The sequence below is a fragment of the Furipterus horrens genome, unplaced genomic scaffold (assembly GCF_987537825.1).
Source record: "Furipterus horrens unplaced genomic scaffold, mFurHor1.1.pri manual_scaffold_10, whole genome shotgun sequence".
In the NCBI taxonomy this organism is placed as follows: Eukaryota; Metazoa; Chordata; class Mammalia; order Chiroptera; family Furipteridae; genus Furipterus; species Furipterus horrens.
In genome coordinates, this window is record NW_028327180.1 from 78,272,534 (window position 1) to 78,299,850 (window position 27,317).

Sequence of the window (27,317 nt, forward strand, 5' to 3'; positions counted from 1 at the left end):
AGCTAGAAGAGCTCTGGCCAGACCCCTGCTCCCATCCACTGCACTGCACAACTTCCAGAAGAGAATCCCATTTGTACTGGGTGGTAGGGCTGTGATCTGGGAATAAATGGTGATAATTCATGTCAAAAGGCTGGGCTCAACTGGGCTCTGGGAGAGAGAACAAAAAGGCACCAGGCCATGAGATTTGCCTTCACGGAGCTCACTCATGAGGGACAACAAGGACTGAGGAAGCCCTGGGATCGGGGAAGCAGAATGAGGGGGCAGGCAGGGCCCTAGAATAGCAACCATTAAATCCAAACTCCCATTTCATTCAGTATTACAAGCTTCTCATTTCCTAGATGGGTGCTTCCAGTTTGCTTCCCTCTAGAAGCCCTCCCAGCTTCTTCCCACCTTGGCGGCCGCCTCCTTGCCCCTGTCACCACGGGAACCCCACTCATCACACTCTTGTGTTGGCTTTACAGGGCCCTGAACCTGTCTCCCGGTTAGCAGGTGTTGCCACTATCAAGTGGCTTCAGGGGACCCAGGAGACGCAGTCACCGAGTCTAGCCAGGGTGGCAGGGCTGCAATCCCATGAATTGGGATGCTGCAGAAGAGCAGGTCAGGCTGCAGGAAGCTGCCTTTGCAGAGCGGTGGTGGCCGAAGGCAGGATGGCCTTAGTGGAGAAGAAAAGCTTCTCTGGCTGTCCCAGGCATGTGGCCCCATGTCTGCCTCTGCTCCGTCCCCTGCTGTGCACTGGGCATATTTCCTTTCTCTTATGAGCCTCATCTTATAGGTGAGGAAGCTAAGGCTCAGGGACATCATGTAACCTGTCCAAAGACAGCTTTAGGGACTTGGGTCCTAGCCTGCCGGCCCGCAGAGCCCATCACAGGGCACTGGCAGCGGGGCAGGGCTGCTGCAGTCCCAGAGAGCCAGGAAACATAGGCAAACACAACACTCAGAGAAGTGTCTGCACATAGTCGGTGATCAATAAATATTTGCTGAATAAAGTATTGAGGGGCTGCCTCCCCTTACCCCTCATTCCACAAAAGATATCTTGGCTCTTTCTCTTTTTACTCCTTTCTCTCCTCTCTCTGCTTCTTTCCTTCCTCCACTCACTCCTCCTCCTCAGCACAGCCAGCTCTTGGCACTGCTTTTAAAATTGTATCTGAACAATAACAACAAGAAAAAAAACCAAACAACCCAAATGGGCAAAGGACTTGAAGAGACAGTTCTCCAAAGAAGATACACAGATGGCCAATAAGCACATGGAAAGATGGTCCACATCACTAGTCATTAGGGAAATGCAAATCAAAACCACAAAGAGAAACCACTGCACATCCATAAGGATGGCTATGACAAAGAAAGGGAAGGGGAAGGGAAGGGAAGAGAAAAGGCCACCCAAAACAAAATAACAGAAAATCAGAAGTGTTGACAAAGATGCAGAGAAACTGAAACCCTTGTGCACTGGCCAGTAAAATAGTTTAGCCTCAGTGGAAAAAGGTATGACAATTCCTAAAAAATTGAACATAGAATTACTATAGGACCCAGAAATCCACTTCTGGATAAAGACCCAAAAGAAAAAAAGCAGGGACTCAAACAGATTTTGTACATCTATGTTCATAGCTGCATGATTCACAATAGCGAGGAGGTAGGAGCAAACCAAAGTGTTCATCAACTGGTAAGTAACAAAATATGGTATCTACATACAATGGAATACTATTCGGCCTTAAATGGAAGGAAATCCTAATAGATCCTACAATGTGAATGAACTTTGAAATCATTACACTGAGTGGGATAAGCCAGTCACAAAAGGACAACTATTGTGATTCCATAAGGTACCTAGAACAGGCCAATTCAAACAGACAGAAAATAGGATGTGGGGTAGAGAGCTTTATCTCGGAATAATACCACAGTTCCGGAGATGATGGTGGTGATGGTTGTACAACAATCTACTTAATGTCACTGAACTTATACTTTACAAAGGTTAAAATGGCAAATGGCCCATTGCGTGTATTTTTCCACAACTTAAAAATAAGTCCGTTTATGCCTCTACCTTATCCAGAGAGGCACTCGGAGGCTGGTGCTCAGCACGCCTGAGGCTGAGCCCACCATCAGAGCTGGTCTGCTGCTTGTCAGAAAACCTGTCCTCGCAGCCCCCTTCAGCAGGCTGCCCTTGGGAGGCCCCTGGGACAGCTGATGCACTCGTGGCCCTCGCCCCCTTCTCCACCCCTCTGTTCAGTGTGCAGCAGGGCCTCGGTAAGGACATGTCCCTTACTATCTACAAGGTGTGCGAGAGAGAGCAACTGGGGAGGATGGGTTTTCTCTATAAGTTTAGCATAAAATTAAATAAGTTTGCCCATGCCTTTTTAATTTTTATTTTTTACTGAGCTTCTCTGAAAAACAGAACAAGGCAGGCTACAAAACAGTGTATGCACGCAGTACCGTTTTTGTTCTTTCTTCTATACGCACAGAGAAATTCCTGGATGTGCACAAAGCGTTAACACCAGCTACCTTTGTGGTCGGAAGTGAGTTTTATTTTCTCTTGTCTTCTCCAAGCTTTTTGCATGGTGCATATATTACTTTTGTAATGATAGGAAGAAACAATCAATATTATTTTAAAAATACAAAGATCTGTGAGCTGTATGACAAGCAGTAGCCTTCTGCCCGAGGTTCGTGTACTCGCCCCAGAGGATTCGGTCATCACCTGCCTGGGATGACGTGTCAACCTTCAGGATTCAGCCTCATTTGAGGAGAGGCCAGTCTGGCAGGTGTCAAGTAAACATTTACAGAGTTTTACAGAAATAAAATTTTTGTTTTCAAATACATTCTCCTTTAAGCAGATGTCAAATGTGTAGGTGCCAAGAGGAATAGTCAAAGAATAATTTGCAATGATTGTTCAATGCGAAGCAAAGAGGGTTCAGAGCTTAAAAATGGTATCGTAAGCAGAGAACCCATCTCTCTCCTTACTGCACACCCCATCCTGCAGTCCAGCAACCCCTCTGCACCCCTACCTTGCACAAACACACACACACACACACACACACACACACACACAGTGGGTGCCTGCCAGCCAGCATGATCATGGAATCTTTATTAAAGACGTCCAAACTACCAAGGTTTTACTACATTACTAAAAATAGTCATGCTTACTTAGTGTTTAATAAGCACACCATTTCTAATTTTTCTGCCTGAGTAAACTGAAACATCATTCCAGAAATGCATTTTTACTGAAACAGGAAGGCTTGTTCTTTTCTTCTTTGTTCATGCACTTTTCTCCCTCTTTCCCCTTCCTCCCCCTCTCCTCCTCTCTCTATCCCCTGTCCCCATCAGCTCCCCACCCCCACTCTTTTTAAAATTTCAAGACACAAAGGGGAAAGTAACAGTAATTTGGACTTGGCTCCCATGCAAAATGGACCAATTTTTTTAAGTGTTGGTAATTTGTCCTGAAAATGGATATAGGGAGTTGGGCTGGAAAGGCTTTGAAGAGGGGGTTTTATGAGTGGAAAATGAGGCCTGGGTGTGTGAGAATGCGGGCTGCACCTCCCTCCGTGCCTGGGACAGTGCGGGCACGTGTGATAACCACAGCTAATAGCACCATTATTGCTATTATCACATTACATGATTATTCCTCAGAATCGGACAAAGCATATTAACCCACTTAATTGAACCAAGGGCTTAGCATCCCAGTGACTTCACGGAAAGTGCTTGGCAAACCCTCCAAGACATTGCCGCCATAAAGCGCCAGCCACCTCATCGCTTGCCTGGCTGTGGCGGGGCCAGCAAGGGTTTCACTAGACCGTTCCCGCCTGTGGCCTCTCTGGGTCCTTTCCAGGACACACAGGGATGGATGTTTATTCCCACCCCTACTGAGCCTTTCATACACGCACCTCTCTCCTTTTGGGTAAACCGGATCTCATAAAGAATGTATTTACACTAAAGATACACACACACACACACTCCAAAGACCCCTCCTCCACCCCCCAAGCTGGCACCCTTATGCTGGTACTGAGTACTGATACCCACAATTAGTGGTGAAGACCTGGCTTCTCCCGAGCTTGGAACCCACTCCTCCCCCAAAGCTTCTCACCTCTCCCACCACCCAGGGCCCAGGGTTGGGTGGCACAGGCAGCCCCCAGCAGTCCCCAGGCTCACAGAGACTGGCCCAGCCTGGGGGCAAGGCTGATGGAGGCACTGGCTGAGGCCAGGCCCTCCTCCTATCCAGCTCCAGGCTGGGCTCCTCCCTGGGATGCAGTCTGCCCTCCCAGAGCCCAAATTTCGCCTCAGGCTTTAAAACCCCTGGATGTGACCAGCAGTTAAAGCTTTCAGGTGGGCTGTTGCTACAGAGACAGAAAACTGTCCCTGATCATCTCACTGAACTCCTGTGTCTGGAGAAGCTCTGAGTGGGGAAGCCCGTGCTTGGGCAAGGTGTCCAGGCCCTTCCCTTCCATATCGCTCCCAGCTCCTCTCCCCACTGGCTCCACAGGGAAATAGCTCACTGTATTTCCTTGAGGATAATGGTATTCCCAAGGCCCCTGCAGGGAGGCTGCACTGCCCCCAGGTCCTCCACGGGGATCCCTTAAGTGAGATGGCATCATCCTCCCGCCCTGAAGTCCATTTCTGCTGGGCCTGGGCCACAAGGTACAGGAAGGTCCCGCCTCGGGCCCAGTGCAGCCGATCTCCTGGGTGGTGACAGCCCAAAACAAGTAGACCAGAGGTCAAGAGAATGGACTCTGGAGTTAGCGCCTGGGTTCTATTCACTTACTGCCACATAACCACTCCAACCCTCAGTTTCCTCATCTGTGAAACAAATAAATGTGAAAAACTATGTACAGTGTTTGGCGCTGTGCCTGTGACCAGTGTCTCTGCCCACTTTCTCCCTTCCCCATCATGACTCTAAAGCTGGCGTATCTCAGGCAGACCATCACCACCACCCATGTGTTAGGGCATGACCGCTCAGTTGATGGCCCTACCCAACTGATGCTGGAAGAGGAAATATCTATGGGTGGAGGAACTGAGGTGTACTTTAAGGTCAGGTCTGAAGTCAAGGATGACAGTATGAGAAAGTAGAAATCAAGGCTAACTGGAACAGTCTGGAAAGGCTTCCTCTTAGAGGGGCCCTGGTGCAGAGCGCTAAAAGATAGGCAGGATTGGAATGGGTGTGCAGGAGTGGAAGTGAGACTGAACCAGGCAAAGGGGAGCTCTGGAGGTTATGGAGAGAGGAAGGGGGAGACAAAATAGGGGAGCCTTAAATGCCAGGTGAGGGGGATAAGGCCACTCTCAGAGAGGCAGCAGGAATCATATCTGGCCACGTGGCTATCCTGCTTCCAACTGACTCCAGTCTATCGACTACTTCCCCAGTTCCCCACCCCAACCCCATGCTTCAGGCTGCAGCCGTGCCTCCTCCTCAGCACTCCCTGCCCCCTCTCCTGTGTGCATGCGGTTTCCTCCTGCCTAGAACGTGAGTCCACGTACCACCAGTGCAGTGCGCTCACACACTCACCCCGCCCAACATTTCTTCCATGGTGAAAACTGTGATTCTTTCCTGATTATAAAATACATATTCATTCTTAAAATTCAAAAAGTTCATAAAAGTGTGAGGAAAAAAGTCAATTCCATGGAACCAATATTAATATGCTCATCCCTGCAGACATCCCTCAGCACACATAGCTGTGTATGCACAGTCTGTGTGCTTACTCACTATTACACAGAGTATCATGTCACATGTTGCTCTAGAAATCACATTTTTCATTCAATATATCGGGAACATCCATTCTTATCAACAGATGACTTTTTAATGGAACAACAATTTTAAAAAAATATCTTTTTAAACATGACTTTTTAAGTATGTGTTTTTATCTACTATTTTTATTATGGATTCATAGTATTTGAACCAGTTTCCACACCAATGAGCATTTAGGTAATCCCATTTTCTTTTGCTGTTTTGGTTATAACAGGTCACCATAAACATCATTATCCATGCATCTGTGCTTTTGTCTTTTGGCTCCTTAGGATGATTTCAAAGAGCAGAACTGCTGGGCCATGGGGACACACACCTCCAATCTAATCCGTGCTGCCTTACGAAGGCAACACCTATTTGCACTGCTCACAGGGGACGCGGTGCCCACTCTCCACACCCGGGCCAGCACTAGGTTTGCCTACCATCTTTGCTGCCTGAAAGAGAAAACATTTCTCACTGACACTTTGTATGTGATTTTATTTATTTCTCCTTTTTTTAAAAATCCAGATGTCATGTACAGTACATAATGTCTGGCTCTTTTCCACCTGACAATTCTTTCACCTCTTCTCCACTTGCTCACTCAAGGGTCAGGTAAAAAGCCATCTACTTAGACCTAGAACCTCACAAAGTGCCCGCTCTAGAGGCCCACAGCTTCTACCCTTGCTGACACGTTATCAGTGGGTGCACAAGCAGGCAGGGGCCAGAAAGGACGGCCTAGAATGTCTCCACCTAAGAGGTCAACTTTCTGGGTGTGGGGACTACTCTGCAAAGCCCTGGTAGGTGGCTCATCCTGCCTGCTCAGCACCTCCCCTCTGCTTTACTGACATGCAGGGAAAAGTGGCATCTAACCAAGCCCCGCGTCTACCCAGGCCGTAATTTCCTGATTAGGTGCCACAGTCACCACCCCATATGCACACACTGATTGCTTCCTGCCGTTCTCTCCATCCCTGGAACTCCCTGGGCTCCCAGGGCCAAGCCAGGAGCCACTGGGCCAGCAGACTTCAGGCTTTGCAGCCTCAGCCAGGCAGTGAGAAGGTGCCAGGAAACTGGCAATCTGAGGCCCATCTGAGTGACCACCCCCCTCCTCCCAGAATCAGGCCCTGCTCAGAAAGGAATCATGGCTTGCTTTTTAAAGTTCAAAAATAGCTCCAAGCCCTGGCCGGTAACTCAGTTGATTAGAGTTGTCCCCGTCAGGGTGGGCACATATAAGAGTCAATAGAGGAACACGTAAGTAAGGGAAACAAATCGTTTCTTCCCCCCACCCCTCTCTCCCTCCCTCTCCTCCCCTCTCTTCCTCTCTCTAGAAAAAGCCAATAAAACAGTTGGCCTCTTTAAAAACAATTTTTAAAAAATAACTTTGATATGAAAGAACAAGGTTGCTGTAAGGCAGCGGAGCGGGGAGGCACATGTGTGGCCTTCATTCAAATACTAACTCTGCCCCTTTATGACAATCTTGGCCAAGTGAGTCTCTTGGAGCCTGCTTAGCCCCTACAAAATGGGGATACCAATTCCTTAGAAGACTGATGCTCAGCATTATAGCAGAGTGGTAAAAAGGCCAGACATGCTTGCTTGTGAATCCTGGTTCCTCCCCTAGTTGTACAGCTGTGGACAGGTTACATCACCTCTTTGAACCTCAGTTCTACCACCTGTTTAATGGGAATAATTAGAATACCTAAGTGTTATTTTGAGATTCAAATCAGGTATGTGAAAGTATCTTGTATCCAGAAACACTGACTACACAGAAGGTAATCAACAAAGACATGGTCAGCAAAGACAACGGCTATACCTTTGGAGGCTCAGCCCGAACTCTGCTCAGACTCCTCCAACTCCGGTCCAGCAGCAAGTTTTGAAGAAGTCTTCCAGTCTCAGGCCCCAACCCCAGGCATCAAGGTCCCCGTGGGGCAGGAGGGAGTCAAGGGGCAGCTGTGCTCTCAGGGTGCTAACTGTGGGATGCCTCTGCTACAAGAACGTCATTGGCACCCCGCCAGTTTACAAAGGTTGGGGTCAATCTCCAGTTTCCCGAGACTCTTCATTCCCCTCTGGCCTCTTCCAACTTCCTTTTGACACTTCGGTTTAATTTTTCAAAACGCCAGTCACTCTTGGTGCCACTACCCCCCGGAGTACTTCACCTAGAGGTCTCTGACCTCAGCTGGGGGGCTCTGTCGGTGGTTTGTAAAGCCCTCTTGCCATTTCCCAATTTTGGCCTGACAGGTTTCTATTACACAGGGTTATCTTTATGTCACCCGAATATATTGCAGCCTCCACATGGTCAAATCTATTCATGGGGCTCCATTTTTTAAAGGTATAGTTCAACCACCAAAAGTCATCTTTAAACAGTTCTAGTCATTATTTGCCTCTCAAAGAACATCAATGAGGATCCAGTTCCTACCCCACAAGGACGTTTGTCACCCCTATTTCTCCCCTTTCCAGGTTTCACACTCCGGCCATGCCAGAGGCTCTATCCAAAAGGCTCTGACTCCCAGACCTCAGCCTTGCTTCCTCCCCCTTGCCCCAGATCTTGATTGCACAGGTCCATGCAGCCTTATTAGCATCTAACTAGGTTTCTCCCTGTTCTTTCCATTTCCCTGACTCCACCAGGGAGGAGAACCCAGGGGCTGACCAAGAAAGCACAACACTCGCTTTCCTCCTGACGCTCCAGTTCTGGCTCTCCCTGTTCTCCAGGCGCTGCTCACACCAAGCTGAAAGCAGAGTCAAAGCTAGAACCCGGGAAAGATGAGCATGTGGCCGGCCAAGGACAGATACCATTCCTGGCAGCAGAGCGTGGGGAAGAGCGGGCACTCTGTCATGTCTCACTCCTGCTTCCCTAATTAGGAATTCAGGGATATCTCTCTTGAATCTGTGGGACAATGGAGCAGACCCAGGCGATTTGGGGCTAGGGACAAAGACCAAAACAGGTGGAGATCTCCGAGAGCAAAGCCTGACCTGGTGAAAGGCAGGCAGTTTGTTGTAGGTGGTGTACAGCTGTACAGTCCCTGGCATCTCAGCACTGGACTGTAGGAGCTGCTGGAATAATAGGGAGAGCTTATATTCTCAGGCACTGCCTGCATCTCCATAATATAGGAACTGCTTCCTGCTGCTGGAATCAACAGCAGTTGGAAAAAAAAAAATCTGGTCACCTTCCAAACACCTCCAGCCTTGGATTCCAGATCCTTCTTACAGAGCTGGGGGAGGTCCTAGGTATGACCAGAAGACTCAGGCCCAGGTGCCCCTATGTCCCACTGCAACCCCCAAACCACCAGGCTGGCAGGACGGAGATGAGTGAGCTATTTGGGGACAGCTCTGCTGGATCCCAGGGCTGGGGGAGGGGAGGAGGGTCCTGCTTCCACTGCCAGGCCTGGACAAGCAGAGCCACTTTTGCCCCAAGCAAATCAATTCAAAGTTTGGCCAAGCCTGTTTGAGTTGGTGAGAGCCCAAGTGGGAATTCCAATCTGCCCGTGTTTGCTCTACGGGCAAATAAGAGCCAAACAGAAATGCTGCTTTGGGACTTGGTGCCAAATAGCCATCAGCTTGCTCTGCCAGCAGCGTGGGGCCAGCCCTCTGCGTGTCACCCTCTCACAGTTCTCTGCTCCGTGACAGCCTTCTGCCCGTGCCCTTCAAAGCAGCCTGCCATGGCCCTGGGGCCCGGGCTCACAGCTTCCCTACTGGGCCTGGAACCCAGGCCTTCCAGCCCAGGTCTGCCTGCCCCACCCCTGCAGGCTCCTGACCTCCGCTCCCTGCTCTCAGCTCCTCACTTTCCTCTTGCCACCTTGACGTTGGCCCTGTCCCTCTCAGCCCCTCACTGGCATGGCCTACTCTGCATCTGGCCACCAAGCAGAGGTAGAGCTGACAGCCAGAAAGCACACACTGTTAAGCTCACTACATCCTTTTTTGCACTGTCACATGTATTTTACCTGACCCTTACTGTTTTACCAGCCCACTTCTCAGAGGAAACAGCTGAGGTTTCCAGTGACAGGACACCTGGGCCAAGGTCACCCCATGAAGGAATCCAGCTCTCCTGACTGGGAAACCAGGGCACTTTCTAACTCCTGGAGGCAAGTTTTAAATCGTTTGCTGACTCCCAGATGCCTGGGGCAGTTCCCAGGGTTCCAGGAGAGCAGCTGGATGAGTTCTCATGTTCCCCTGAGCAAGGCTGGCACAGCCAGTGTGAGCATCTGGCAGCACGGGCTTTACCCCCGTCCTGAGCAGAGCCACTGCCTGAGGCCCGACGGCCCCGCTGGCCGCGCCCACCTACCCAGCACCCCAGGAGCCTAAGCCAGCGCAGTCGGGCACTGAACGCACAGGCCCTGCCTTTTCCCCTGGCCACAGAGGGCACAGGCACCCTGCTTACCTCTGGCCCAGCTCCCGGTCAGAGGCACCAAGTTCCCTCGAGCCCAGGAAGCAGCCAGGTTCCGTCCCTGCCCTCAGAGGGCTCCCCACAGCATGGCGACAGGTCTTACTCTCCAGAGCAATCCTTGGCACTGTTCACGTAATTCTCAATTCAGTCCTGAGAGTGTTAGTTTGTAAATGGACATGATTTGAGTATCTTAGCAGACGTGTGCTCTCTGCGTTTAGACAAGTATTGTCACTTCCTCAGGAAATGTTCTCCTCCAGTCTGGTTGGGTTTCTGTCTCCCCTAGGCAACCGTGGGCACTGAGAGGGCCGGGACTAGACTGTGGGCTTCTCTTCACAGAACCCCAGCCCCACCCCACCCCCACAGCTCAGTAAATAGTAGTCAATATAGAAATAAATACATGAATACAGGCTTCTACCTGCCCTTGTCCTGTGGCTTCAGGGGTGCTATCACCCAGGCCTGGATGGAGCCCATGGTCCCACCCATGGGACCCTTTTGTCCAGCCACTCTCAACTTGACCCCATGTGTCTGCTGACCTGTCTCCCCAGTGTGGGTCTTGGGTCTCTCTGAACTCAGCTCCACCAGAACCCACCCCTCATCTGTCTGAGATATCACCGCCAAGGTGACAGGCCTCGAGAATACTCCGCAGCCATGGAGGAGAGGGGAAACAGCCAGACCTCTAGCCTAGCCAGTTGGGAGCAAAGGGTCCCAGCACCCCTGCCCTATCTGGGCTTTTGAATAGCTCTACCATGGACGGACCAGCATGGTACCAGGACCCTGGCAGCTCTGGCAGTCACTCAGCTAGGAATGTTGCAGAAAAATCGCACCTTTTCAGTGAAGAGTCCTAATCAACCATAAGAGGGGAAGCAGTCCAAAGTGCTTGATGCTAGCCAGCCAGATCAATCTACCCTGGGCTCTATGCCCACACAACAGCCTGCCAGTCACAGCTGTACCCCTCAGAGCACCATAACCTCTGTGAGCCTAGGAGAAAGCAGAGACAACTTCCAAAGGGGTCCCCAGAGATGAAGCTCTGCCAGGTGTGGGGATGCCCCTGGAGATGAACCCAGCAGAGGTTCCAAGAGGGAAGTAGGTCACACGAGCTCAAAGGAGCCATATACTCTTAGGGGGCTGCTAAGTCTGGGGCTCTTCTTGGTCTGGGGTCCTCAGGTGGCTACCCCAGGAACACAGTGGGTCCCTGCTACTGGGGTCAAGGGAGGAGAGATCCGGTGTGGCCTCTGGGGGTGGCCACTGGCCAAGATGTGTCTTGAGCCAAGATCTGGCTGTGTGGTGAGGTGGATGGTGTTGGGGAATCAGGCTTCATGGGCACCTGTTCAGATCCAACCCCCAGTTGGGGAAACATCATGGTCACAGCAACCATGAAGAGGCCAGTTCAGAAATCCTGTGTTTACTTGGGGGCCTGTCACAGTCTTCAAGGCTCTCATGCCTAGGTGCCCACACCGAACTACTTGTCATCAACCTCTTCTGAGAACTGGGACCGCTTCTTCTGGGGCAAGTCTTCAAGCATCAGGCCCAGCACATGCACGATCTCGTAGTACAGCTCCTGAAGCCTGGAAGTGGAGCAGGAGCAGGGTCTGAGCACAGGGTGGGGCTCCATGCCAGCCAGGTCCCACCCATCACACCTGGGCAGTCACCACACCTAGCAGTTTGGGGGGGTAGGGGTCAGGAAAGAGCAAGGACTTCAGACCCCAAGCAGGCTGGACTGGAATCCAGGTCTGCCATTCTACCTGTGGCCCCCGGAGTAAGTTATTTCAACACATGAGTGGAGTTGGAGACAACAAACTCCTGGGCTCTGATGGAGTTCACTATGTGGGGACGACCAGACATGGCCTGGCCCCTCTGGGCCAAGAGGGGGTGTTCCCTGATGCCCTCCCTGCAGTTCCTCCAGTCCACGAAGCCCTCCAGGAGACTTCTGCCCAGGCTCATCGTGTTCTTCCTTATTCCAAGAGCCCACTGTGACTCCTCAGGGCCCCTGCCCAGGTCCCCTTCCTGCAGTAATGGCCAGTTAAAACCCCAGCGAAGTTACGCTGAGCACAGCCCTAGGCCAGGCCACGCTCACGGTTTCATGGAATCAGTCCAGCAGCCCCTCATGTGACGGGTGGAAAAGGGGCAGAGGTGGCCCAGAGTCACAGAGGAAGGTAGCGGCAGAATCAGGTCAGAAGCCTCAGCTCCTGACTCACCAGCTGCGCTCTTTCCTCTGCCCCTGAAAAGGGGTTAGCAGGGAGGGGCCTGAGAGTCAAAGGGGCCAGCGTTTAAATACGGCCAGGCAGGCTGGGGAGGGGCAGGGGGGCAGAGTCGCCCCGGCCTGGGGCCTGTCCATACCTGAGCCCAGCCCCAGGCACACACGGAACCCTGCACACCCAAGAAGGGCCTCGCCCCACCCTGCTCATCGGCCGTCGCGCCCCTTGCTCTCCCAGGGCACCGGACATGGCCCTGCCTCAAAGGAAGTGGGGACCAGAAAAGGCCTGGCCTCCTTGGGCCAGGGTCGGTGGGGCTGTGACTGACTTGTAGATCGTCGTGTCCTGATTGTCCAGCGTGGACAAGTAGACGTCGATGAAGGGAAGGCTGGTGCCAAAGTCATCCAAGACCATGGGGTCAGTGTGCCGCAGGGTCCGCTTGAAGTTCTCTACCAGCTCGCTGAAACTTCTGCAGTCAACGTTTTTCTAGGGAGGGAAGCATAAAGAGATCAACGATAAGGAGCAGGTAACATCCAAGATGCACAGAGACCTGGGGACCCTCCGCAAGGGGCCCAAGCAGAGTTGGCCCTGGCCCCGGGACGAGTCCTGAGACTAACCCCGGTCCCCTGGCCCCTCTGAGCCTGGACACCCTGACCGAGGTAGCCTCGTGAGCCACCATCCCTGGTGTGAGAACAGATGACACAGGAAGGAACCGGCAAGAGGCTGAGTGTGACTCAGCCTGGCCTCACCTGCCCTGAACAAACTTTGAGCACACTCAAGAAAGGCAGATGTCTCTGCCTCAGAGAGGAGGAGGCCACATGGGGAGAACAGGGCAGTCGGTCCAGACCTGGCAGAGCACCCAGGGCCCAGTGTGGGGAGCTCGGAGCCCAGGCCTGACAGACACTCCACAGCCTGCTGTGTTCATTCTTGTTCCGTTTAGAAAAACCAAAGTTAGTAACACCTTTGAATGGCCTCACCCACTAGGAGCACATGCCTGTCTGGCACCCAGTGAGCCCCAAGTAACAAGAGCACTCCTGGCACAGGGCGGAGCCATGCAGCCTGGCTGTGAAGGAGGGAGATGTTACCATCACAGCACTCCACACTCCCACAGGCCCAAAGAAATGTAAAAGCGCTGAGAATAAAGCCTGCCCTCTCCACAAGCCCTGGCCTCCTCTTCCCAGCCATTTCTTCAGCCTGACTGTCCATCTGCAAGGGGAGATCACACACCTGGGTCTGTATCAGCCTGCTGACCTCCTCCTGCTGCCGCTTCACAATCACCTGTTTCTCTTTCAGGAGCATCATGTGCCTCTCCAGCATCAGCTCCCGCTCAAACTTTTTGATGGAGTCCTGGAGAGTGGGGGGAAGGGGTGAGGTGAGGATTCTTGCTGCATACCCACCCCATCTTCCTCTTTCCCTTGCCTTGCACTGTGGCTCAGACCCCTCAGCAGGAGGCCCCCACTGAAGCTGCCAATGCAGCTGCAGTGACTTCCCAAGCCCCTGCCTGAAGGGCTACCACCATGAGGCAGGGAGACGCACTGGCTCAGGGAGAAGAGCGGGGCTGCAGAGAGAGGGGCCCACTTGGCCACCTCCTCTTCCCTTCAGGAGGGAGACAGCTCAGGGTACTGCCTGGAGACTTGGGCTCACAGCTCCGCCTGCCACCCCAAGGTGACCTCCGATCCTCACACATACAGCCTCACCTCAGTGTGGATGATCATCACTCCCACGAACATGCTGAGGAAGATGAAGGAGGCAAACAAGATGAAGGTGATAGTGAACGCTCGGCTCAGAGCGAAATTCCGATTGTCCAGTTTCTGCTGCAGGTCTGTCCAGCCATCAACCTGCTCAGGCAGAGGACGGCATGCTGAGTGCCAAGGCCCAGTGGTGGGCCTCCAGCTCACCCACCTTAGGGAGCCCTCACCCCACTAGGAGGAGGCTGGCTCAGCCCTGTATCAGCCCCTCAGCACCCCCTAATCCTTTGACTCCAGTGCATATGTGGTGGCTTGGGGGTGCAGGGCACCACTGGGTGGGAGCACTTCTGGCCAAGGTGCCATGAGGGCTCTTCTCCAAAAGGCTTCCCATCCTTCTCATCCTTCCTCTCTGCCAGGAAACTCCTCTGGAAAAACTTTAGTCTTTCCAGAGTCTAATGGAGTCTAGACTTCTAGACTTGGGCTTTGCAGGCTTATTCTGGGTAGATTTGTGACAGTCTGTTCCAAAAAGGCTATGTGACATGGGTTTCACTTCTAAACTAAACTTCATCCAAATGAATCATCTTTCGAGACCGCTTTGAGATTTTTACAACTCTGAGACAAATGGGAATGCCCCAAGGGAGTCACAAGAATAGAGACAGATGGACCCATGCCAGAGCACTCACTTCTGCCTCAGTTTCCCCTGCCCAGTGAGGTATCTGAACATGGAGAAGGCCCCATGGGAGGACCAGCATGTCCACACACTCACACCAGCTAGCAGTCCCTTCTCAAGGACCCCCCCCACCACTGTTCCCAAACACAGTACCGTCGCCAAGCTGAAGAGGGTAAAGAAGGCCACAGCCAGGTTCCCCCAGTTATCCAGGTCACCCCTATCTGGACCTCCGAACAGGCAGAAGCCCAGGACAGCGAAGATGTACATCAGGATGAAGAGCAGGGTGAGCACGGAGGCTACGGTGTAGGCCGTCTTTCCGATGGCGGTGATGAGTGTCTGCGAGGCAGAGGTGCGGGGCTAGGCAAGGCTGCAGGCAGGGCAGGGCTCAGGGGCAGAGGTCCAACCTGCCCAAACCACAGCTGTCGCCAGCATCCAGTGCCCTACCTGCCCATAAATGGTTGGAGGGAGAGACGCAGGGAGGGAGGGAGGGAAGGAGGGGAACTCTGCCCATGTTGAGGGCTGGGCCAGTCTAACAGCTCCAAAGCCTGGCCTCCACCCTCTGTCATCTATGGCAGATTGTGTGTGCTGTCTCTGATCTGGGGGAGTCTCCCCATCAGCACCACTAACTGCTCCACTAGAACCCCTGCCTGGCTTCATGGTCATCCCAAGGTCCTGCTCCTGCTGCTCACTGAGGGCCAGCCTGAATGCTCTTCCAGGCCCAGGAAGAATGGGGGAGCCACCTGGGGCATGGGAATGAAGAGGGCTGAGAGGAACGTGGCTTCCCATTCTTTCTGGGCCCTATTTCTCAGGCAGGTCTCTGACTTGTGACCTCCGCCTAACACCCCACTACAGTGCCCACTTCTGGGGAGCACAGTACATGGCTCCTCACCCTTCATTCTTCATGCCGCAGAACCCTGCATGGAATAGATGCTCCATACATGATTACCCCCCCCTAGATGATATCACAGACACCATGCCAAGGTAGGTAGGTGTTATCATTCTTCCCATCTCAAGACGAGAGATCACCAGGCTCACACTCCAGTCCAGCGGCCAACCCCCAAGCCCTTTGCCTCATGCCACCATCTTCAACCATAAAGGCCCCCTTTTCTAAGCTAGGAAACCAGTGAATAGCTTAACACCAGGAAAGGGGGTACCTGATAGAGCTGAGACACAGGACAGTGAAGTCTGGACGGTTTGGGGTAATCCAGGGAGCAGAGAGACAATGCAAGAGCACTGGCACGGCCCTGCATGTGTGCTGGTTTGGCAGCTGCCTGCAGGGGTGAATGCAGGTCAGATGCCTCCCTCCTCCCGTGGGGGAAGAAAATTAGTGCTTTGAGATTAATGCCAGAAGAGCTGAGATGTGAAAAATTGGCTCTCCCTGCAAGACAGAGACGGAACTTCTTTGCCAGGAGCCATCACAACTGAAGAGGTGAGTCCGCAGAGCAATGCACGGGACGCCAGCTGCAGAGGAGGTCTATATGGGCGTGGAAGGGGGCACATGGAGTGGTAAAGCTGAGGCACTGCAGAGAGGTGGGGGAGGCCCCAGCTGCGTCTTCCACCTCCAGGCTAGCTGCCTGCGGTCACGCTCACTGGAAGCCCATGTGGGACTGACTCCTGACAGCAGGCCTTGGCCACGTTCTTCAAGCACAACCAGGCAGGACCTATTAGTCCACAACTCAGAATGTGCAGCAATCTAGTTCCGAGGTGGCTGCCAGACCCCAGAGGCCTGCATTGCCTTCCCTGAGAAAGCCCTGGGCTTTCAGGCCTACAGCCGAGCCCCCAGTGCGTTCCTGAATTCCCAAATCCTATAGGGAAATAATACCCAGCCCCCAGTTCAGCCTTCCTGGGCTCTGGGTCAAGCTCCGGGGCATTCTGGGCATAAAGAGGTCCTCCAGGCAGGGCACATGCCCAGACCCGGCTGCTGTGACATGAGGAAAATGATAAGCCTCAAGGAGGCCGCGGCGGGGCAGGTGAGGCTGGTGCTCCCACAGCCCAGCTTCTGAAGGTTGTTCTTCACAGACTGAAATGCAGATAAACAGGGACACTCTGACCCTCAGGGGCCCAGCTAACAGAACCTCTCTCTGTGAAAAACAAGAGACTGTTTCCTCCTGGTGCAGGTTTACTGCCATGAGGTGGAAGGCAGAGTAGCATTTTAATTAATCAGGGGATAGAAGCTAAGAACGTGCCCAAGTGCCAGCTCTGGGCACTGAGGCTGTGGCTCTGTTAAAGGCTCACTTAGACGTCAATGAGCATAAATAGCAGAGGTACAGGTCCCCACCTTTGGCACCCCCAGGCCCCTGGCCAGCTGGCCAGTATAGCCAGGGCACATCATTTAGAGTCACTTCTGGGCCCCTGAAGATCTACAGTCCAGTAATATCCCAAAGGCCACAGAAGAGCCACAGCCAGGGGGCCTATCAGTCCCAGGGAACAACTTTCGGGTACAAGGCTCTGCTTAACAACAGAAAACCCGAGGTCAAACATGGGCTGTATGTCAGTGTGCGTGCAGTGTCTGCATGCCCACAGTCTCTGTGCATGTCCACGAGGGCCAAGGCACAGTGGAAGCCTGCAGTCACCAAGCAAGCCAAGCTGGGTTCTGGATAAAGCTTGGCCAGCGGGGCGGGCTGTGCTCCTCTCACTGGATCCCTGGGCTTGAAGGATGGGCTGTCCCTGCCAGGCTCTAAGCCCCAGGCACCTTCAGGCTTCGCCTCTGACCAGGCTGCCATGGCATGGCCAAGACAATGCACTCTGCTAGCAGACAGCTGGTGCTCTCAGCCTCTCAAGGTGCAGGCACAGGTCAGTGCCCTGACCTCACCCCCAGCCCCTGAGACGGAAGTCCCTCTTGCCTCAGTCCTTTCTGCTTCCCCTCTCCCTCAGCCCACTGCCATCACCTCCTTCCTCATGTGACTTGGCAGGTCTCTGGCCCCCTCATTCCATGGTGATCCCTCTCCTGGCCTCACCTAAAAATCCTCACTTGCCCAAAGACATCACTGCTCAGCAGCCCTCTCGAGGGAGGCTGCCTATCCCCCCCAGACCTGACCCAGGAGGCCACCTGCGGCTTCATGCGCAGAGTTGTGGATAAAGCTCCTGCTTCTGGGCAGGGCCAACCTCCCAAGGTCCCAGTCCACTAGTGTTTCGTATCTCTCGCTCTGGCTCCCTCCCACCCATCCTGCTGTCATCCTGGGGGCCTTCAACATCTTTGTGGAATACACCCCTGCCCCCCGACTCCTCGCCCCCTGACTTCCTCATCCCCAGCAACCCTTGTACCTCATTAGACCCCTCCTCCCTTGGTGCCAAACACCTGGAAAAACCAGGCTTCACCTCCCACTGTCTGATCACTCCCTCGTTCTGAGGTGCCCACCACCTGGCACCTACCTCTCAGGGACCTCCAGTTTTCTCTCCTGACCACCTGCCCTCCTCTTGAATCTACATGACACGGCCCAGCACCTCCCCCACTTCTAGGTCACATTACAGGGTCTGTCTCTAGCCTATGAACAAGGGGAACCAGGCTCAGGTTTCAAGAGGAAGGGTGTCATGATTTCACGTCCACTTTGGGAGATTCCCCCAGCTGCTGGGCATTTCAGTTCCCAAACTCTCAGCCGTTCGGGAAGCCTTTGCAGGGACCCAGGTAAAGGTGGATGGTGGCAGCAAAAAGATGACAACTATGGGCATGAAAAGAAGGGGGCAGCCGATAACTCTGTAGGGAGCCATGCACCAGGGCTCCTGGAGACAGCAGTCAAAGCTAACACTCAAACGTATTACTTGGAAGTGGAATAGGCTTGGTGGGGAGTGCCTTTCAGCAAAAGACAAAACACAGGAGGAGGAGCCAGGGCTGGGGATTTGAGAGTGGGGGTGACTTCCAGCTGGGACATGCAGAGTTTGAGGAGCAAGCAACATGTCCAGGAGGCAGATGGGTCTGAAGGTCAGAGAGAGCCATGGGCAGGTGAAGATGCCTGAAAAGTGGAAAAGATCGCCCAGAGAGAATACACAGAGAAGAGAACTCAGGACCAGTCCTGACAACACAACACTTAGGAGCCAGGCAAAGAAACGTGTACCTGGGAAGTTCTGCCCAAAGGGCGGGAGGAAAATCAAGAGACGGCAGTGACAAGGGAAACAGCAAGTAGACTTGGAGACAAGGATGTTGCTGGCAAGCTCAGAGGGACTAGTGACTGGAGCAGAGGAAAGACGCCAGGGCATAAATGACAGATAAGAAAGTGCAGCCTGGGAGAACAGACACCTCTTCCCAGTGCCTTGCCCCAAGGAGGAGGAGGACGCTGGACTACATCGTCTGGGAGGGGACACAAACTTGCGTGACCCCATGAGGGCAAGGAATGAATGAATGGAGCTTGGTGGCATGGGGAGCCCTTTAACCTTGTCCTTATCTCCTCCTCCTAAGACAGGGGCTCCCCAAGTGTCAGCTCTAGGCCCTAGATGACACCAGGCTAGGCCATAAGCAATCTCTCAGCCCATCAGGCTGCCACGCCCTCACTGGTCAGGTAGGTCCTAACCAGCCCCTTCCTGGAGAAGCGTGGACACAGGCTGCAGAGCCAGGGTGAGCAACCTTGCACCCAGGCTAATGCCTAAGAGTATGGTGGGTCAGCTCAGGTTGAGGAAAGGCTGGTCACCCATGACTTCTCGGCGGCATTTCCAGAGCTGCCTGAACAAAGTAATGAGACTATTCCCATCAAAAGAAGCGGCAGATGTTCAGTTGTTTGGGGAAAGCAGTGAGTGACCTGGGCTACCAGAAAGCTGGAGCCCCCCCTGGGCAGGTGGTTTGAAGAGTCTGTGCCTAAGAAAATGGTACACTTTGCAGCATGGCAGAGAGGAAAAGTTTAGGTGACTCTAGAGTCAGACACACCTTCCAAATCTCAGCTCTGGCATCTAACTGCTGACTGACCTTGGGCCTCAACTTCTTCATCTGTAAAATGGAGCTAATAATACCTTTCCTCCTACTGTTGTTAGATTAAATGAGATAACATCAGTGAAGATCAACCTCCTATACAGTGGGACTCAGTAATGGGTGACAGTAGTACAATTATGATTTCATGAGGGGCTGGTGGGCAGATGGGCCCTGACAGCTGCACTCCCAGAACCACAGCACCCCCTGCTACGCACGCGGATGCCCCGGCTGTAGGTGATGAGCTTGAGGATGCGCAGGGACTGCAGGCCATCAGCAATGTTGAGGTAGGGGTAGTGCTTGCCCTTGATCTTGCGGAGACTGTAGGGGATCGTGAGAATGACGATAACTGTCAGATCTAGAAGGTTGTAGCCATCCTTCCAGTAGTTGATGGGGTCCACGTAGAGCTTCATGTAGAACTCGGCACTATAGGTGGACACAAAGATGACCTCCGAGACCTGAGGGGTGGTGAGGTTTGGAAGGTCAGACCTCTAGCCCTGGCCCTCTCCCTGCCTGGGCCCCCCAAATAGGCATGCGCTGGCTGCGCGTGGGGGCTCCTAAGCCACCCCATGAGAGAGAGAGAGATCCAGGCAGAGTCCCTGGCACAAAGTACACCCACAATGTGCCTGATGTCCTGGGTTTGACTGACAGGCTGAAATAGGCCCGGGTATAAGGCAACTCAGCATGACAACCTGAACGTAAGGTGCCCAGAGATAAGATCCCAAGAGTCTTCTGGCCAAATTGACTTTCCTAATTTTTATATACAGATAAGTATTTATGTTTAATCTAGTAACCATACATACTGAAACATCAATTAACTAATCTATTTCTAAAGAATGCTCCTTTTTTCCACATTTATACTTTATGAAGTAATCTTACTAAAATTTTTATGCATCTACAACTCCAACAGCTTTGTTTTTACCAAAAGGCACTTTCTGAGTCGTCTAAGTTTTATCCTTATCATCATTCACTCATTGAAGACACTTTGAATGAACATGTGTCACGTGCCAAGCAAGCACCATTTAGGCACCGGGAAATGCAACAATGAGTAAGATACAACGTCCAGCCCAAAGGAAGTTTACAGTCTAATAAGAGATAGAAATAAATGCTTAAACAAGTTCATATATATTACAGCAGATAGGAAGGAATATGAAATAGTCAAAGCAGACAGAGGGACTGGTCAGGTTGGGGATGGGCAGTTGTAGCAACTCTTTTAGCAAAGGTGCTGAGTGGAGGCCCCACTGTTGCCAGGAATGGAGTTACTAAAAAACTGGGAGATGCTTCCCAAAGGTGAGCAAGAGGTCTAAGGCAAGAAAGGTGTGGAAGGATAGCAAGGCCAGCATGGCTGGAACAGAAAGGAAGAGCGGGGCAGGAGACACAGGCTGTGGGGGAACGGCTTTGTGCGCTGGTAAGAGCTCTGGATTTTAATCTCAGCCTTGGAGGATTTTGAGCAAGGAAGTGAAATGAACTTACAGTATTTTTATTTTTTATGTTTAGAGAGGGGGGAAGGGAAGGAAAAGAGAGAAACATCAATGTGAGAGAGAAACATCGGTCAGTTGCTTCTTGCAGGCCCCAACCAGGGATCAAGCCCACAACCTAGGCACGTGTCCTGACGGGGGATCAAACCAGCGACCTTTTGCTTCAGGGGAACTAATGCCCAACTGAGTCACACCAATCAGGACCTGATTTACATTTTTGAGAGAAAAGAGGCTGTGGGGGAACCTGCAAGCTGGCGACTAGGAGGCGGGTTAGGAAAGAGGCGATGGATATTGGAACAGGTTTCTAGCAGTCATGCAGGCAAGAGTGAGGTAAACCGGGACTTGGTTGAGGAATAGTGTGCAGTTGAGAAGAGGACAAATTCTCCATGTATTTTGTAGGTGGTGATGATGGGACTTGCTGATGGACTCAAGGATGCATTAAGGCAGAGAACAGGCAAGGAAGCCTGTAGGGTTTCAAAGAGAGAAACTGGGTGATGCCTCTAACTGAGATGAGTTTGGGTTGGAACCCGTCTAGTCCAGGTTTGTTTGGGGAGGTGAAATTTTTAACTACTAATTCAACACTTTATCACTATTAAAGGACATAGATGAACATATGAGATTATTGCAGGTTTTTGCTTTATTGAGTCAGTTTTGTAACATTTTTTTTCTAGCACATTGTCTTATTTCAGCTAGGTTTTCAAATTTATTGGCATAAAAGTATTAGATTTCTGATATCAGCTATATCTGTAATTTCCTGTTATAATTCCTAACAGATTTCAGAGCTTCAATTTAGTTTGTCTCATGAAGAAAGTTATTTTAATTATTTTCTAAGACCTGACTTTCGGCTCTATTGATACTTTCTATTGAATCTTGCTTTCTTTTTCATTCATTTTTGGTCTTATCTTTACTATTTCCCTTTGTCTACATTCCTTCTTTTTCCCTTCTACGTCTTCCTTTTCCCTTCTTTTTTGATATTATTCTACTGCTCTTTTCCAACAGGTTAGCTCATTAATTTTCAAAATTGAAATATACTTCATGTACCATAAAATTCATCTTTTTAAACTGAAGAATTCAGTGTGTAGAGGATTAGTTTTGAGTATTTATTATCTTTGTTTTCTGATTGTGGTAAACTGTACATACCACAAAGTTTCTATTTTTAATAATTTTTATGTGTACAGTTAATTCAGTGGGAGTAAGCAGATATACAATATTGTGCAACCATCACAATACATTTCCAAAACTATTTCATCACCTCAAACAGAAATTCTGTACCCAACAAACAATATTGTTTATCACCTCTTCCCCATGCTCCTAGTAAACTCTATTCTGTTTGTATGAATTTATCTATTTTAGGTACTTCATTTAAGTAGAGACATATAGCATTTGCCCTTTTGTATCTGTTTTTTTTTTTCTTTTAGTATAATGTTTTCAAGATTCATCCACATTGTAGCATGTATCAATTTCATTCCTCTTAAGGCTGAATAATATTCCATTTCCTTTATCCATTCATCAGCTGAAGAACACTTGGGCTGCTTCTACCTTTTGGCTATTGTGAATAATGCTGCTATGAACATTGGTGTACAAGTATCTGTTTTGAGTGCCTATCTTTAATTCTTTTGGGTATATACCTAGAAGTGGAATTGCTGGATCATACGGTCATTCTATGTTTAACTTTTTGAGGAACTGCCAATTGTTTTCTATGGTGGATAAAACATTTTATTTCTATGAGAAATGCACAGGGTCCTAATTTCTCATATCTTCACAAACACTCATTTTCCATTTACAGTCTTTTGTTTTAATACTAGCTGTCCTAATGGGTATGAAGTTGTATCTCCTTGTGGTTTTCATTTGTATTTCCAATTCTAATGCCTAGTGACGGTGAATATCTTTTCATGTGCTTACTGGTCATTTGTGTATCTTCGGAGAAATGCCTATTCAAGCCCTTTGCCCATTTTCTAAATTGGGTTGTTTAGATTGTTGAGTTGTGTAAGTTCATTATATATTCTGGATATTAATCCCTTATCGGATATGATTTGCAAGTATTTTCTCCCACTCTATGGGTTATATTTTCACTCTTGATTGTGTCCTTAGATTCACAAATGTTTTTATTTTGATAAATCCATATTACCTTTTTTTCTTTTACCTGTGCTCTTGATGTCATATCTAAGAATCCATCGCCAAATCCAAGGTCATGAAGATTTACCTGTTTTCTTTTAAGAGTTCTAGCTTTTATATTTAGGATATTGATCCATTTTGAGTTAATTTTTATATATGGTGTGAGACACGATCCAACTTTACTCTTCTGTATGCAGATATCATGTTGTCCCAGCACCATTTGATGAAAAGACTATTCTTCCTCCCACTGAATGGTCTTGGCACCCTTGTAAAAAATCAGGTGGCAATAGATAATTGGATTTATGTCTAGAATCTCGATCCTATTCTATGGGTCTACAGGTATGTGTATCCATATGCCAGTACCACACTGTTTTTGATTACTTTATCTTTGTAGTAAGTTTTGAAGTCAGAAAGTGCAAGTCCTCCAACTTTCTTCTTTATTTTCAATAGTTTGGGTCAATCAGGGCCCCTGGCACGTCCATAGGAATTGGAGGACCTACTTTTCAATTTCATTTTTTTTTAAAGGCTGTTAAAATTTTGATAGAGATTGCAATGACTTTGTAGTTTGTTTTGGATAGTTTTAAGTCTTAAATCTTCTAATCCATGATATGGGGTCTTCCCATTTATCTGTGTCTTATTTGATTTCTTTCAGCAATATTTTATAACTTTCATTATACACATCTTTCATTTCCTTGGATAAACTTACTCCTGAGTATTTTATTATTTTGGATGCTATTGTAAACAAAATTTTCTTAATTTCCATTTCAGATTGTACATTGTTAGTGTATAGAAATCAGTTGATTTTTATTGTTGGTCTTGTATCCTGCAACTTGCTGAATTTATTTAATAGATCTAATAGTTGTGTGTGCATGCATGCATTCTTTTTAAAAAAATTTTTAATCTCACCCTGGGACTTTTTTTTTTTTTTTCCATTGCTTTCAGAGAGAGAGGAAGGGAGAGAGACAAACATCAATGTGAGAGAGAACCATCAATTGGCTGTTTACTCACATGCACCCTGACTGGGGATCAAACCCCCAGCCTGGGTATGTGCCCTGACAGGGAATCAAACCCATGACCTTTCACTCTACGGGACGACTCTCCAACCAACTGGGCCACACCAGTCAGGGCACATATGTGAATTCTTCAGGATTTTTTATGTATAAGATCAAGCCATCTGCAAATAAAGATAATTTCAACTCTTCCATTTCAGTTTGGATACCTTTTATTTCTTCTCCTTGCCTAACTACTCTGGTTAGAACTTCCAGTACAATGTTTGAATAATTGTGGAAGCAGGGATTTTTGTCTTGTTCCTGATCTTAGGGGGAAAACTTTCAGTCTTTCACTATGGAGTATGTTAGCTGTGCATTTTTTCATAAATATTCACTCTCAAGTTAAAGAATTTCTGTTCCAAATAGACAGGAGGAAGTTAATAATAATACAGGAAAGGGAGAAGCCAAAGAACTTATATGTGCGACCCATGGACATGAACTAAGGGGGGTGGGATTCCTGGAGGGAAGGGAGGTACTGGGTGGAGTGGAGCAAAGGGAAAAGAAATAGGGACAACTGTAAAAGCATAATCAATAAAATATACTAAAAAAAAAATTTCCCTACTGTTTCTAGTTTATTGTTTAGTATAGCCAACAAAGCCTTTTTTTGGTTTCCATTTGCATGGAGTTATCTTTTCATTCTTTCACTTTCAACCTATTTGTAGCTTTGGATCAAAGGGTGTGAGATTTTTTTCAGCATCAACTGAAGTAATCATGTGGATTTTCCCCTTCATTCTATTGGTGTATTACATTGATTTTCATATGTTGAACCTTGCATTATGGGATAAATCCTACGTGGTCGTGGTGCATAATCCTTTTTAAGTTACTGCTGGGTTCATTTTGTTAATATGCCACTGAGGATTTTTTGCATTTATATTCATTATTTTTCTGTAATTTTTTTTTTATTATGATGTCTTTGTCTGTCTTTAGTGTCAGAGTAATGCTAGCCTCATGGAATGAGTTCAAGAGTAGACCCTTCTTTTCTATATTTTGGAAGAGTTTGAGGATTGGTGTTCATTCTTTTTTAAATGCAAGGCAGAATTAACTAGTGAAGAAATCTGGTCCTGGGCATTTCTTTCTGGGAGGCTTTTTATTAGTGACTTAATCTTTTTACTTGTTATGGTCTATTCCAATATGTCTGTTTTCTATTTCTTCTTGAGTCAGTTTGGTAGTTGGTTTGTTTCATCTAGGCTATCAATTTGTTGGCATACAATTGTTCATAGTATTCTCTTATAACCCTTTTTATTTCTATATGCTGAGTAGTAATGTCCTTTCATTTATATTTTCAGAAATTTGAGTCTTCTGTTATTTTTCTTAGTCAATCTAGCTAAAACTTGGCCAATTTGGTTGATCTTTTTGAAGAACAAAATTTTTATTTTCTCTATTGTTTATCTATTCTCTATTTCTTTTTTATCTGACTCTAATCTTTTTTATTCCCCTCCTTTTGGTAGCTTTGGGTTTAGTTTGCTCTTCTTTTTGTAGTTCCTTAAGGCATAAAGTTAAGTTATTCATTTGAGACCTCTCTTCTTTCCTATGCAGGCATTTACAAATATAAATCTCCCTTGAAGCACTGCTTCTGCCGCATCCTGCATTAATATGCTGTTTTCATTTTCTTTTGTCTTAAAGAATTTCTCTAATCACCTTTTGATTTCTTCTTTGACCTACTGGATATTTAAGAGTGTCGTTTAATTTCATATATTACAAAAAATTTCAAGTTTTCCTGCTGTTATAGTTTTCATTGCATTCCATTGTCAGAGGAGATATTTTGTATGATTTTAATATTTTTTAATTTGAGACTTGTTTTGTGGCCTAACATATAGTCTACACTGAAGAATGTCCTGTATGTACTTGAGAAAACCTTGTATCTTCTCGATGAATTGACCCTTTTCAATACACAATGTCCTTCTTTGCCTCTTTTAAGAGTTTTTGCCTTGATGTCTATTTTGTCTGATGTTAGTATAGCCAACCCAGCCCTCCTTTAGTTTCTATTTGCATGGAATATTTTCCACTTTTCACTTTCAACCTATTTATATCTTTAGATATCAAGTGAATCTCTCATAGATAGCAAATATGTGGACTTTTTGATGATCCAGTCTGTCTTAATTGTAGTTTAATTCATTTACATTTAAGGTAATTACTGATAGGAAAATATTTCTGCCATTTTGCTATTTTTTTCAATATATTCACATCTTTTTTGTTCCTCAATTCCTCCATTATGGCTTGCATGCATGCACGTGTGTGTTTGTGTGTGTGTTTGTAGTGTATCATTTTCATTCCTTTCTAATTTGTTTTTCTGTATATTTTTAGTTTCTTGGTGGTTACCTTTGGAATTATAACTAGCCATGATGCCTGAGATGCTAAGATGGGCTTTGAGATAAGTCCCCCATTTTCCAGGTTGCTGGCACCTGAATAAAGTCACTTTCCTTTACATCAGCACCGGCTTCTTGAGTATCGGCTTTCGAAGGGGCAGTCAGCCAGGGATGCATTTTGTTACAGATTCTTGTATGTGCCCTGACCAGCAACCATACCCACAACCTTGGCGTATCAGGACAACACTAACCACCTGAGCTACCCAGACAGGGCTCATCCCCAGATTTTAGAGTGCATTTTAAAGCCCTTAGAATTTCTCTAGAAAAAATTTTCTTGAACAAAATGCCTTAAAATTGCATAACATTTTCAAAATTAAAACATGTGAAACAGAAAATGAAATGGATCCATTTTGTCTGCTTACCTCACCAAGTCTGAAGAGGTTGTATCTTATTTTATAATCAGTCCACAAGATCTCCAAAAAGGCATTCACTGAGATGATGCTAATCATAATTATCTTAAACAGAGGACTCGTTATGATTCTCTTCACAAATGCCTGACATTGAGTATCTTTCCTCCTGTCAAAAAGTTGAATAAGAAGCATGATTATCCCCAAACAGGGCATCTTTTTTTGTAGGGACTAGGTCTGCTTTCCCCCTTCTGTGAGTGTAAGTTTATATATACTTTAAAATTACAAACAAATACTGACTGAATGACCCCTGAAATACATAAGATGATCACTTAAGTGGGTCTGTCTTCACTCAGTTTCTAAGTTCTTTTTCTCTAGACCTCTGAAACAGAATGGTTACCATTCCTTCTCAAGTAAAACAAGGCATCATTTTCACTTACTTGTTCTA

General features: G+C 48.5%; 1 protein-coding gene across 1 annotated transcript; it reads right to left on the reverse strand.

Annotated features, from left to right (window-relative positions):
- Positions 1–11,085: 11,085 nt before the first annotated feature.
- Positions 11,086–27,009, reverse strand: CATSPER3 (cation channel sperm associated 3). Its single transcript, XM_090288296.1, has 7 exons — positions 26,885–27,009; positions 19,733–19,972; positions 14,774–14,956; positions 13,960–14,100; positions 13,490–13,609; positions 12,591–12,748; positions 11,086–11,635 (listed from the first exon to the last, which is right to left on the reverse strand). The coding sequence occupies exons 1-7, from the start codon at positions 26,969–26,971 to the stop codon at positions 11,530–11,532; spliced, it is 1,035 nt and encodes a 344-aa protein (XP_090144422.1). The 5' UTR covers positions 26,972–27,009; the 3' UTR covers positions 11,086–11,529.
- Positions 27,010–27,317: the final 308 nt, after the last annotated feature.

Bases quoted from the DNA above. Each gene is read 5' to 3' on its own strand.
- CATSPER3 (XM_090288296.1), bottom strand. From the start codon at position 26,971: ATGATTAGCATCATCTCAGTGAATGCCTTTTTGGAGATCTTGTGGACT. The intron at 19,973-26,884 runs GTAAGCAGACAA...ACCACCCCTCAG, and splicing joins ACCTCTTCAGACTTGGTGAG to GTCTCGGAGGTCATCTTTGT. The intron at 14,101-14,773 runs GTACTGTGTTTG...CTGCCTGAGCAG, and splicing joins CCCTCTTCAGCTTGGCGACG to GTTGATGGCTGGACAGACCT.